At 47.0% G+C, this 13,794-nt stretch overlaps 1 protein-coding gene across 5 annotated transcripts in view; it reads left to right on the top strand.

Annotated features, from left to right (window-relative positions):
* The window catches only part of MTM1 (myotubularin 1), a 98,440-nt gene that overhangs the window by 28,179 nt on the left and 56,467 nt on the right, over window positions 1–13,794 (top strand). For 3 of the 5 annotated variants that reach the window (XM_067724562.1, XM_067724561.1, XM_067724565.1), the window contains one exon: window positions 1,551–1,645. The exons of the other annotated variants lie outside the window; for them this stretch is intronic. In XM_067724562.1, coding sequence (XP_067580663.1) covers window positions 1,551–1,645 — 95 coding nt within the window. The remainder of the gene's footprint in view (window positions 1–1,550; window positions 1,646–13,794) is intronic. 5 annotated transcript variants of the gene reach the window in all.

Raw genomic sequence — 13,794 nt, 5'->3', positions numbered from 1 at the left:
ACGCTCTCCGGGATAGTGATATTTTTTTCCTCTGTACCAAAGACAGAATTATTTTGGAAAAGAAATGTGGATTAGCTCTTGAAAGTCTCTTATTGGCGCTCTAAGCTCTTATGGTTTGAGGTGATAAGAACAAAATGGTATTAAGGTTTTCCAGTCTATGATGTATGCTTTAAAATGCCTCAACTCAGAGGCTTAAAGTCCAAGTATTGTCTTCTTTGAAATATAGGAGACCACAGTGGTTTAAAATACCTTTGATTTGCCAGATAGCCGAAGTTAGTTATGTTGATGTCACATTCTGATTGTTGGCTTATTTTCTTCATTATAAATTCATATTACGAGGAAGGTATCTACTTCGGAAAGACTAGATCGTTCTGGCTTAACAATCCAGAAGCACCTGACAGCTTCTAAGCGAAGTGCTCATGTTGTGGGCATTCACATTTTTTATTAGAGTCGACATCCCCCTCTCAGATTCCCATTTGGTGATGATACAGTTACCATTGTTTCAGAGAACCTTTCGTTTTATTGACTAAGATCTGGGTTGTTTAGCTTAAATGGCTGAAAGCATGGTGCTAATCAGATTAAGGTCATAGACGTGGTACCTGTGTGAATGAGTTAGCCATGCACCATGAGAAACTAGTCCATGTCCACGGACTTGCACACGTGATCCTAGTCTTGAAAAGGAAACCAGTGGCGTGTGTCCATCCCAATTTCTGGATAAGAACAAAGAGGATAGCTTACTTTTGATGGTCTTCATTCGTAAAGTTTTGGTGCTCTGTATCAGTGCCAGCACCTTCACTGAGGTACTAACTGACTGAATGAGCATGAAATAGCCTTACTGGGTACTCTTCATTTAGCACCTGAGGAGAAAGGGATTTCAAAATTACTATGAATAAATAAATAGATAGATAAACAAATGCCATTAACACATTCAAGGACATCCTTGAAAGATAAGACAAAGATATATTTTATTATAACAACTCAACTCTCCTGATTTAGTTTCTCCTTATGTTTGATTCTACCAAAGATGTACTAATTTCTTGGCCATCTGTTTCATCTCACTTAATATGTGAAATGAATCTAGCTCCACTCTTCTCTGGCCTATTAAAAGAGGAAGAATAGACTATCTAAACATTTCTACTGCTGACACTCATTTATTAAAAACATCATGATGTTCTGTGTGGTTAGAGGTTTGTAGACCTCAAAGCCGATCTGGTGGTGAGTCTGTGAGACTGTCCTACGTGAATTGCCATCCTCTGGTTGAAGTCTGCAGTTCACGAGTTACCTTGACAACCACCTGAGGGTAGCAGCGTCAGTACCCTCTTTCACTTCTGCTCTCCAGCTGTTCTCACCTTGTCCCGAGGTAGTGGCAGCCCCATTCGACCTAGCATGGTAATGTAGAAGCATTGCCAGTGCTTGCTTTAGACCTTTTCAGTGACTTTTTTTTTAATTGTAGTTATTCTTAGCCAAATAGTTTTATTAAATTAGTGCCATTTGTTGTGTATCTTGGTATATATTTCCATTATTTTAGGGTACTTTTTTTATCTTAATAGACAAAGAAGTTATTTACATATGTCCTTTCAATGGCCCCATTAAGGGAAGAGTTTGCATCACAAATTATCGCCTTTATTTAAGAAGTTTGGAAACGGTAAGTAGAATCTAAGGCCATAAAGATGACCCTAACTGTTAAAGATAATGCTAAACTGTTTCTCTTCTACCTTGCAAGATCGACTGTGGGTCAGATTAACACGGGGGTGTATTTGCTTCTCAACTCTCAATGTTTGGCTTTTGCAAAGCTCATTTAACACTAACACCTGTTTATGTAGGAATAGAGTGAATTAAAATAAGTTTTGTCCGTGATAATCTGGGGAGGGGAGTTTTGTAACTGTACCCATTTGCTAGTTTGGAGAAGTTAGTTAGGTGTAGCACAGTGGTTCTTTACCAGAAGCCCCGATGAGAACCACTTGCGGCGCTTAGCAGCCACTACAGATGCCGTGACGTACTGCATCCGAACGTTCAGGCTTGCGGTCCAGGCACAGCGGTCATTTTTAAACATCACAGATGAGGATGCTGATCTGTGTGAATCTGATGTGAATCCCTTGTTAAGGCCCACTGCTCTAGAACTTTCCAAGTGTTCAATTACAGAACACCAGGTAGCAGTTTAGAACTAGGATGACTATGTTGTGGCTTAGTGCCACTCTACCTTCTCATTCCGTGGCCATAAGATGTTTGCCATGGTATTTCAACGAATTGTCCATCGATGGGACAACGTGATGGAGACGAGATGCTCCAGAAGGGAAAGAATGAATGAACAGCTGCTGAGGCTGTCCCAGAAGGGCCTGTGGTGGGTTGCCGTTGCCCAGGCCAGCCTGAAGGGGCAGCTGTATTTTGATGGGCTGGATGGAGGAGGGATAAATAGGGCCGGGGCACGTGGAAGAGGAGCCCAGCATCAGCTTAAACGCAGGAGATGTTGGGAGTGTTGGGGGAATCTAGCTTTTGTTTGACTGCTTTTTACCTCAGAGTTTCTTCAGGACAGTTCTAATCTAGATTAGTTTGCACCTTTGGATTTTTAAAAAATTATGTTCATCTTTGTGTCCGAATTCCGAAAAATGCTGTTTATTACTGTTATTGCCTTAGCTGTGGGAGCCCACTTCTGTAGTGTTCCTAGACCCCCATGGGCCTGAGATTGGGCATTTTACTTATGTGACTCTCTTCAGGCTTCTAAGCAAGACTGGAGCTGAACAAATGTTTTAGTTTTCCAGAATGTGAAAGAAGATTCTGGAAATTAACAGAGCAGTGAGCTGGTTGTCAACCCTTGGCAACAGTTGGCAACAACTGTAGAATTTATCATTTGAACAGATGATTACGTACCCAGGAAAGAAAGAAACCCGTTGGGAGTATTATTGACAGACTGTGTAACTGGTATCAAGCCTTTAACTTGGAAGGGGGTTAAAGGGAAGGGGAAGGGGTTTGAAGCAGTCTTAATCGGCTAAGATATTGGAGTGAAGCCACTAATGTAAAATTGAGCGTAGCTAATAGTTACTTCATAAAAGCCAGTTGTATCGGTGAAGGATGGAAGAGGTCTGTCTTTACAGGGGCTCAAGTTTATTTGATCCAGTAATTGGATGGGATTGGTTAAAAAGTTAACATACCTGTAGGCTGAACGAACAAAAGTATAATATAACATTATATAACATTATACTATACTGTACTATACAATACAATATGGCCAGCCAAAGTGAGACTCGTTCGGTACAGCTTCCAAGTGTCAGATTGGGACACACTGAGAGATTTTGTGCTAATATATGCGAGAATCATCAAAAATCGAATTAGAGCAAGTTGTTGACCAGCCGCACATGCCCGGTTCCATTTCGTGCTGTCACTAGTGATGAACTGGGGAAATTATTTAAACTGCGGTGCCGTGACAAGATTGTGTCTGTTCTGTGATCTCAACTGTGGAGACCAAACAAAAACTATCTGTCGAAAAGAGGCCAGAAAGAAATACACCAAAAGGTTTAGTACTTGCGATAGTTGGACGGTGGAATTACGTATGCTTTTGTTTTCCTCCTCCCACTTGGCGTGAGCATACATTACTTTTGTAATTGGGCGACACTTGGCCAGCTTTATTTATTTCGTTTTCATACAGCACTCCAGAGGCCAGGGGTTAGCGCGGAGTGGGTGAATAAAATGCCCATTTGACGCTGACTGCTAATCTTTTTCTTCTTCTACCAAGTTTTACATAAGTATTTTGACCAATTGGCCACATCGTTTAGTCCAAGTTTAAAAACAAGCAGTTCATGAGAGAAAACATCATATAAAGCAAGCCATTTGGGTGGTTATGCAGAAGCCTCAAAACACAGTCATCATAGTGTATCTCAAAGTCCTAAATAAGAACATTAATTGTGGATTCTGCTGCAAAATGTGAATGTTTCTCATGTGTTTGACAAAGAGCCGCCATCTCACTGGCCTTTTGAAGCGGACACCTGTGTGGTTCAGGTATGTAAACACTGCAGTGGGAGCACGGCCTGCCTCGGGAGTCAGCTGTCCTGTTTCGTCAGGTGTCAAGGGCAGGTTCCTGCCCCTGATGTCCCGGCCAGTAGACGCACCATGGTCTTTGGACTGTCATGCGGCCTTCTTCCCCTGGGCGTCCTTTGGGGTCTCCCCCCCTCCACTCTGAGCAGCATACTTTGCAGTCTGAAAACTCTTGTTGGATCCCCATTGCCCGCAGCATAAAATCCACTCTCCTTCGTGTGGCAGAAAAATCCTTCTGACTTCCCTTGCCTCGACTCACACTGCTTCTCCCCGTGCTGTTGTCCAGCTGCACAAAGCCCCGGCCCCCTTCCCAGCACCTGAGGCCCTTCTGGGCTGTGTTCACTGGGCTTGGATGCCCTCTCGTCCCTCAGAACCCACCTCAAAAATCATGTCCTCCCTGGAGGCTTCGCCATCTTCCGCCGAAGGCCTCACTCCTTCTCTGTGTTCATGTCCCCATGTTCACACTTATTGCTGGGAAACTTACCCTGCCCACCGGCTCTAAAGGTCCCAAACCCCTCCCCCTCCTCCTCTCCCCCTTTCATGTTTGTTTGTTTCTCCTGAGCGCTTGCCACTGCCTCCTATTTTGGATATTTCACTGCTTTGCCTCCTTCCCGTCTGACCGAGGCCAGGGATGCTTTGTGTCTGTTCGCCGCCGAGCCGTGAGGCCTAGGATGGAGCGTGGCATGTGGCAGGGAAGGAATTCAGCCGTATTTATTTGTCACGCTCTCTGGCCTTCACTAGTGGCGAGACCTGGTGGTCCCGAACACCACCGTTGCGTTTGGCGTTGAGAAATCCCATAGCCGCCTTTTGACCTTGAGGGGTTTGGCTTGCGTTCGATCTCGTGACTCCAGTGGGGCTATTTAGGCCTGTAATACTCTGTCATCTGTGGACTCCCCGGGGGCAAGACCGCTTCCAGTTTCCCTCGCAGGAATACTTCGGGCTCAGGCGCTGTGGTGGGTGAGAAAGACAGATTAACCCTTTGTTCATTCATGTGGCCGTATCCTTATCCCAGGAACACTCACTGAGCGCCCGGGTGAGTGCCACGGTGCCGGGTGCGCGACACGGAGATGAGCACGTGTGGTGTAGTGGCAGAGCCCACGGCGGGTGCATCGTTCCATGAGGTTACAAGGGAGAGGCGGGTTAACTCTACGCTGAGTCACAGAATGCCTTGTAGAGGAGGTGATGTTCCAACCAAGTCTCGAAGAACGGGGACCGTTTCCTGGACAGGAGGGCGGGAGGGAGGAGGCTCCACAGGGCGCTTTTGCGCGTTGCGGGTCTAGGGCTCTGGAGGGGCCCTGTATACTGCGGCAGCGGCGGAGGGACATGCCGGAGAGGGAGTGTGGAGGGGAAGGGAGGAGACGAAGCTGGAAGCCTCGCCAGCCTCTAGCATGTCATCAGTCACCATTCAGCAGTGTGCGTGTCACGTGGGGAACGACACATGCATTGCAGGAAGGGAGGTCGGGTCGCAGCGTGTGTGACAGATTGGGGGAGGGGGAGACTGGAGGCAGGGAGACCATCCAGGAAGTGCTCTCCGTTTTCCAGGCGAGCAGGTCCTAATCCAGCCCACGTTGCAGTAGAAAGGAGGGAACAGCCGTGAGCCAGGCAGGAGGATCTGGGTGGCATTTGGAGTTGGGAGTCGAAGGGAAGACTCGAGTCGACAGTGATCCCTGTGGTTTGGGGCTTGAGTGGTTGCAGCTGCTCTCATTCGTGGAAATAGACATCACAGGAGGGGTGGGTTGGAGCTGAGGCCCCGGGAGGCAAGTGTGAATGTGCAGACTTACAGCTGCTGAGTGCGAAGTGGGAATGGCTCGGGAGCCATTGGAAACACGAGTCTGAAGGTGCTGAAGTGATGGGCATGCGGGTGTCCGTAACAGTCGGGTCTAGCCACAGGGTTACCTGAGGGGACCAAACGACCACCAGAGATGCGGCTGCGGAGGGAGCCTCGGGGGGCCCGGCTCTCCGGGGCGGGGAGAGGAAGAAGCCGCAGTCAGAGCAGAGGACAGGCTTGTAAGACAAGGCTTTGGTGGAAGTGGAGAGAAGAGCAAAATCTCTAGAAGGAAGGGAGTGGACAAGGGAGTGAAATGTTGCAAGGTTCAGTGAAATAAAGAAGGAACAGAGGCCCCGGAGGGTGGTCATGGGGAGGTGGCTGGGAGCCCCGGCGAGAACAGAGGCTGTGGAGACGGTCCCTCTCTTGCTCTTGCTTCCACTCCCCCTTCCACTGCCTGGTGGAAGCTTCTGCAGCTCCCAGGCCCTCAGCACACTTCTCTCTATTCATCCTCCCCACGGCTTCCTCCACTTCCCGGCTGCACTCGCTTCTCTCCAGTTAGCATTGTGTGTCAGCAAAGCTCCTTAGGGCCTGCCGAGCTCTTGCCCACGCACTCAGCCCGTCTGACGGCAGCTGCCGGGCAAAGCAGCCACCGCCCGGCCCCTTCCCTAGTCCGCCCAGCCCGCTCCCGGTTTTCTAGCAGCGACCTTTCTTCGGGCCCCAGCTTCTCCTTTCTCACTACCTGCTGGAGATCCCTTGACTTTCCACCTGGCACCCCAGGTGCACGGCCGAGCCAAAACTCTCCTGCTTTTTCTCCTTGCCACTTCCTTCGTTGGGTGTTCTTACTTCTCTTGATGGTGCTACTCTTCTTCTAGTCACCGTGGAGTCACCTCCTCCCCCTCCTCCGTTCTCCTCTGAAGTCTTCATTGTCCCGTCCCTGCCGGCATCTTCTCCCCACTGCGTTCTCTCTGGCTCCCACAGACATTCTTACAGACATTCTCCCCGCCCCCCACTTGGAAACTCTCCGTGGCTCCTTTCCTCCCTCATTTCAAATTCCTCAGTGTTCTTGGTCCTCTGCAGCTCAGCCCTGAGTCGCCTCCCCACCTCTCTCCTCTGTGCACCCCACATGCTGGCACAGGTACCCTACTCACTGTTCCCTAAACCGGCCCTCCGCTTCTCTGCCCTGGCTGTTTTCTCCACTAGAACTCACACATATTCATCCCCACCCATCTCTGCCATTCACACCCCCACTTTTTAAAAAATTATTTTGAAATATTTAACACAGAAAGTTTGTAAAGAATAACATAAACATCTGTGGATCTGCCCCCCAGCTGAAGAAATCCTTTTCCCCTCCCCATCAGCGGTAGATACCATCTGAAAGTTCCTAGGTCTCACTCTCGGTCACTCCACAAACTCCTCTTTAAAAATAGGATGGAGTTCCGGAGATGCACAGATGAGCAGATGATAACCCTTAGGGCTGCCGGTGGGATGAGCAGCGCGTCGTGTATACACTTTTCATTACCTGACAGTCGGAAACAGTATGTTCTTCCTGGATTAAATTCAAGGAGAAATTTGTCATTAGGGTTTCCTGTAAGAGGTAGGACCATAGTGATTTCATTCTTTAGGCAGAGTATTACCTAAAGATTCTTGAATACCATTCAAGACCCTCTTTAAGGACAGGACACATGTTAACTTTTACTGGGTAAAGGTATTTCTGGGAGGGACTAGCAGGCTGCGGTCTGTTGACTTTGCTGTTTGATGATTTACCAGTGCGGAGATGGGACTTGGAGAATCAAGGTGGATGGATGGCCCTTGTATCTGCCTCTCAAATATCTGGTTCTGAAATGAGCATTGGGCAGGTGCGAGGTACTGTGCCTCCCAAGAGCTGGGCATCTGACACGAGTGGCAGACCTGTATTGCCTCCCACTTTATAACAAGCATGAACAAAAAGGGTTCCTGTAGTATTTTTCTTTTCAAAAAAATACGTTGGGAACTTTTCAACATTGTCCTTTTTTAGTTCCGTCCGTCTAATGGAGTTAGCACCTTTTTTCATTTTAAAAGAGGTGAAATAATGCTAAAAAGACTATAATAATGAAACATCCTAGAGTGTCTGTAAGTAGGAGCATCAGTGGGAACGTAGGATCCGTACTATAGGTTTTCTTTTAAATTTCAGTCTTAAATCGTCTCTTTATTTTGCTGCTGCAAGACGACTGAGATCTTCAGGTTAAAACAGTCCCTGCTGATACCCCAGGTCCCCTTGCCCCTTGTTGCCATCCATTCCCAATTTGCCAGTCACCAAGCTTGAGAGGCTGTGCACTACTGAGCCCTCCTGTTGAAAGTCACACAGTGGATTTAAGTAATTATTTAGCTCCACTACAAGTTCGGGCTTTCAGACCTCAGAAAGGGGCTCGTGGCTGCTTTGGCAATTCTCTCCATCTCAGATTGACTTCTCATCACATTCCCCACCACACCAGTGACAGACCCCTCTGAGCTCCTTTGCAGACCTCATCTCTTGCTTTGTTGCAAAGTTAAAAGTCATCCTCGCTGAGCTCCCATAAATTCTTTTCCTCCTCCTCTGCCATCTCAGAGGAAGGAACTAGATGTCTTCTTTTACAAAGGGAGCCTTTCTGCTTCTAGCCCCTCTGGAGCCCTAGTGCCCCACCAGTTACTCTGTGTCTTGCGTGTGTGGTTTTCATTGGCTCCCCAGCCCGCAGACCCGCTCAAGTCTCTTTACTTTAAAACACCTTCTTGCATCCCTGCTACCCTGATACTACAATACTATCCTCTTTCTTCCCCTTCCTTGCTAGACTTTTTAAAAAATGAGTCCACACACACTGCTTCTGCTTCCGGACTGTTAACTCCTTCACCTCTCAGGGTCTGGCTCATGCTCCCTGGTAAAGCTCCTCTTTGACCACTCAATTCTGTAGACCTCGGGAGACTCTCAGCTCTTTACCTTCTCTGCAGTGATCAGTCGGTATTGCTGGTTACTCCTGCTTTCTTTGTCCTTTTCTCCGTGCGTCCCTTTGCCTTTATTGCAGTTCATTTTCTCCTTCCCACCCCCTAAATGTCTGTTTCCCCTGTCCTTGCCCTCTTCTTCCTCACTTGTCAGTTGCTTTCCGACTCTGTAGCGCCAGACCTGATCTTTCATTCTTTATTCACTGTCTGAGAGCCTGCTGTGTGCCCAGCACCGTGCCAGGCACTGGGATAGAGTGGCATGCACAACAGACACGGTGTCGCCCTCACGAAGCTTTTGGTTCCGGTGGGACTGACAGACATGAGTCAGATAATCACACCAGGGTGTAACAACAAGCTATGCTAGGTGTTGCCTGGGAGCAGCACAGGAGGGCGGTCGTTTGAGGAGCCCGGGAAATTGTCCTGAGAAAATGATGCTTGACCCATGGTCTGAAGAATGAATGGCAGTTCCCTAGATGCTTGGCGTGGACTGGGTCGGAGACAGTAAGCTGAGAGAACAGCACAGGAGAGGACCTGGGACCAAAGGGGACATGAAAAAGTGATGGTGTGGTTGGGTTGGGGGTTGGGAGAACAGCAAGGGATGAACAGGAGATGTGGGTAGTGGCCAGATGACCTAGGCCTTGTAGACCCCGTTAAGGATTTAGGTTTTTAGAGTTGAGCAATGAGAAGCTTTGGAAATGGGTTAAGCAGAGGGATGGTAGCATCAGAGTTACTTCTGTAGAAGATGACCTGGGCTGCTGTGCGGTGGGCAGATTGTAAGGGAGCAGAAGTAGATGCAAAGAGACCCCTGCGTCTATTCCAGTGGCCCAGAGAAGTTGCTGGTAGAATTGGAGAGAGGCGGACAGATTCAAGATGGATTTAAGAAGTAAACATGGAGATTGGATTAAGGCTAGTGGAAGAGGGAATGTCAAGGATGACTTGTAGGTTTCCAGCTTTTGTCACTGGACGGTGGAGTGCCAGCCACTGAGAGGAAGATGTAGTTTGGAGAGAGAAACATCGTGCGCTTCGTTCTGGGCATTTTGAGTTTGAGGGGCCTTTGGGATCTTCCACTTCTGCATTTCCAGCTGCCTCCTGGATGTCTGTACTTGATTCTCAGTCAAACCCAGGGTGTTTATTTTTATTAGTTTTCACTTTATTTTATTATTTTTTTCTATTTTTTAAAACATCTTTATTGGAGTATAATTGCTTTACCATGGTGTGTTAGTTTCTGCTTTATAACAAAGTGAATCAGCTATACATATACATACATCCTCATATCTCCTCCCTCTTGCGTCTCCCTCCCTCCCTCCCTCCCTATCCCACCCCTCTAGGTGGTCACAAACCACCGAGCAGATCTCCCTGTGCTATGCGGCTGCTTCCCACTAGCTATCTACCTTACGTTTGGTAGTGTATATATGTCCGTGCCGCTCCCGCGCTTTGTCACAGTTTACCCTTCCCCCTCCCCATGTCCTCAAGTCCGTTCTCTAGTAGATCTGTGTCTTTATTCCCATCCTGCCCCTACGTTCTTCATGACCTCTTTTTTTTTTTTAGATTCCAAACCCAGGGTGTTTAGACACTCAAACCCAGTGTGTCTAAAATTCATAATGTTAACCTTTCTCCAGAACCCCCTCCTGTGCCCTTCATGTGTCTTGGTGGGACCACCATTGTCCCAGACACTTGGGCCTGCCTCTGTGATTCTTCCCCACGGCTCACCTCCTTCTTTTGCTTTCCACCTCGGACACTCTCCACTTTCAGACCCTCACGGTGATCCTGTCGCTTGCACTGAAACATTAGCTTCCAGGACTGCAGGGAATGGGTGGACCCTCCCTGTGCTGGTGCGGAGTGCTCGGCGCTGCTGGACGCAGCTGCATACAGCCACCTTACGGCGTTGCAGACCTCTGCCCAAGACACATTTCCCAGATCCCAGTCACCCTGAGCCAAGCCCTGGGCTACTCCCCAGGGGATTCCCTTGCCACCTGATCTTAAACCTGGCCCATTTGGTTTTGCTTTTGTTTTTTTAAAATAAAATTCCCATGCTTTCCCACACGTGTAGCCACTGTCACTGTACCTGTTTTTGGAAGGCCAGTCTCCAGCTGCTGTTATTCCACCCTTTAAGGATCATCTTTAACATTGCCATCACAGCAGAACCATCGTGTGACCCCATCAGTTAGAAATCGTCCTGCCCTCTCTGACCTCCCGTTCCACTTCATCTGGATTTTTTTAAATGGCTCTTGGCACTTACAACCTGGCATTGTGGCTGTTTGCGTACATGTGTCTCATTTCCCAGACTGGGCCTTGAGCTCTGTGAGGGCAGCACCTACATCTTAATTCTCCCCGTGGTCCCTAGCATCCAGTAGTTTCTGTTACTCAGTATGCACTCGAGAGAGAAGGCAAATGATTGCATCTTCTAAGCTGTTACATTTACTTCTCAGCTATTTTAGATACGTACAGGTACAGAGGAATAGATTTTGAGTTAGCATGGACCTTTGGGAATCCTTAAATATTTAATGATACTTAGATAGTGATGACTCAGGTTTCTAGAGAGTAAAGCTAATTTTCCTATTCCTGGATCTTCCAGTTGGGCTTGCTGGGTTATCTGATCTTGAACCTGTCATTCGGGGAGAACGTGGCAGGTTAGCCTCATTAGACTGTGGGTGCCTTTGGTCAGGAGCTGGCTGGTTCTCCTCAGTGTCCCATTTTCTGGTTTGTGTTGGGTCAGGGTAATCAGAGCTATAGGAATTTTCTTGCTGCAGGAACAAAGAACAGGAAGGTCTCACTCACTTCTAATCCTTCTGCTTTTTAAATTTGCATTCTTGCTTCCATCTTGATATTAGGATATCAGACTTTTATTTATTGTCTACTCTATGTATTTTTAGGTACAAGTTTGATATTTAGGGGTACAGTTGAATAGACACTCGTAAATTTCAATATAATCTAAGCATAGTAACAGACTGCTTGATAGTATTTTTTTATTATTATTATTTTTTAAATTTATTTTTGGCTACATTGGGTCTTTGTTGCTGCGCGTGGGCTTTCTCTAGCTGTGGCGAGCGGGGGCTACTCTTCGTTGCAGTACGCGGGCTTCTTATTGTGGTGGCTTCTCTTGTTGCAGAGCACGGGCTCTAGGCGTGCAGGCTTCAGTAGTTGCGGCATGCGGGCTCAGCAGTTGTGGCTCACGGGCTCTAGAGCACAGGCTTAGTAATTGTGGTGCACGGGCTTAGTTGCTCCGCGGCATGTGGGATCCTCCCGGACCAGGGCTCGAACCCATGTCCCCTGCATTGGCAGGCGGATTCTTAACCACTGTGCCACCAGGGAAGCCTGATAGTATTTTTTTTAATATCTTTTTTTTTAAAATTTTGTCTGCACTGGGTCTTCATTGTGGCCTGTGGGCTTCCGTAGTTGTGGCGCGCGGGCTCTAGAGTGCGCAAACTCAGTAGTTGCAGCACGCAGGCTTAGTTGCTCTGCAGCATGTGGGATCTTACCCAGGGATCGAACCAGGGGTCAAACCTGCATCTCCTGCGTTGGAAGGTGGATTCTTAACCATTGGACCACCAGGGAAGTCCCTTGATAGTATATTTTTAATAACTAGATTATATTGAGAAGTAAATACATTATAATATGCAGCTACATATGTACATGGTTACTGAGTAGTGTCTTTAATCTCTATGCATTTGGAATTCGGTCATGGAGTGAGGGGTCTCACCGCATGGCGCCAGCTAAAAGATACCTCCTCATAGGTACAAACAGAAAGCCCTGTAACTACTTGCTACAGCATACTGATCCACTATATTTGCAGAGCACAGTTATGTCTTTCACATACTAAGATATTCTTTGCTCTAATAATAATAATAACTTGCATTGTTATCTAGCTACCATATACCGGGCACCATGCCAGTTACTTTAAGTCCATTATCTCTAATCATGCCTATTTTACAGGTAAACGTGGCTGAGAGATACAGTAACTTGCCAAAGTCATCCAGTTAATAAATGTCAGAACTCAGATTGGAAGCAATTTTGTCCAACTTTAGAGTCTGTGCTCTTTTCTCTACACCACGATAGCCATACTCTCACACTTCTTAAACTTTATTTTGAAGTAATTATGTACTCTCAAGAACTTGGAAAAATAGTCCAGAGAGTTCCTGGGTACCCATCACCCCACTTCTCCAATAACTGCACTGCTTTATCAAAACCAGGACATTGAATGGCACAGTATAGTTAACTAAGACTCTGTACTTGACTTTCACCGGTTTTTGCATGCACTCATTTTTGGCGTGTTTTTGCGTACAGTTCAGTGACATCTGATGCCATGTGTAAATTCATGTCACCACCACCAACAGTCAAAGTATGCGACTCTTCTGTTGCTACAGAACTCCCTTTGTAGCCTTTGTGCTCCCTTTATAGCCACGCCCTCCTTCCGTTCAGCCCCGGCAGCCACTTCTGTGTTCTCCAGCTCTAAAACTTTGTCATTTCAAGAATGATATAAATGGAACCATACAGCACCTTTTGAGATTGGCTTTATCCACTCTGCATGATGCCCTTAAGATTCTTCCGGATCGTTGCGTGTATCCATAGTTCATTCATTTTTGTGGCTGACAGTATCCCATGGCATGGATACACCACAGTCTTATACTTTTTTAATTTCTAGAACACCCATGAGCCATATTTATATTTTGTGAAGAGATGCTTAGTTTGTTGTATTGTGTTTTAAAGAGAAGCATTTAAAGTAAAAGAAGAAATTAACTTTATTATTTGTATTCCCCCCAGAGGACATCTTTTAAAGAACAAAAACTCAACAAGCAGCTTTTAAAGTATTTGTTAGTGGGCTTCCCTGGTGGCACAGTGGTTGAGAGTCCACCTGCCAATGCAGGGGACACAGGTTCGTGCCCCGATCCGAGAAGATCCCACATGCCGCGGAGCCTGCGCGTCCGGAGCCTGTGCTCCGCAACGGGAGAGGCCACAACAGTGAGAGGCCCGCATACCGCAAAAAAATAAAAATAAAAAAAAAAAATAAAGTATTTGTTAGCAAAGTCATCTAACAGAGCATTAAA

Source organism: Pseudorca crassidens, chromosome X, assembly GCF_039906515.1.
Source record: "Pseudorca crassidens isolate mPseCra1 chromosome X, mPseCra1.hap1, whole genome shotgun sequence".
Lineage (NCBI taxonomy): Eukaryota > Metazoa > Chordata > Mammalia > Artiodactyla > Delphinidae > Pseudorca > Pseudorca crassidens.
This window is presented reverse-complemented; position numbering and strand designations above follow the sequence as displayed.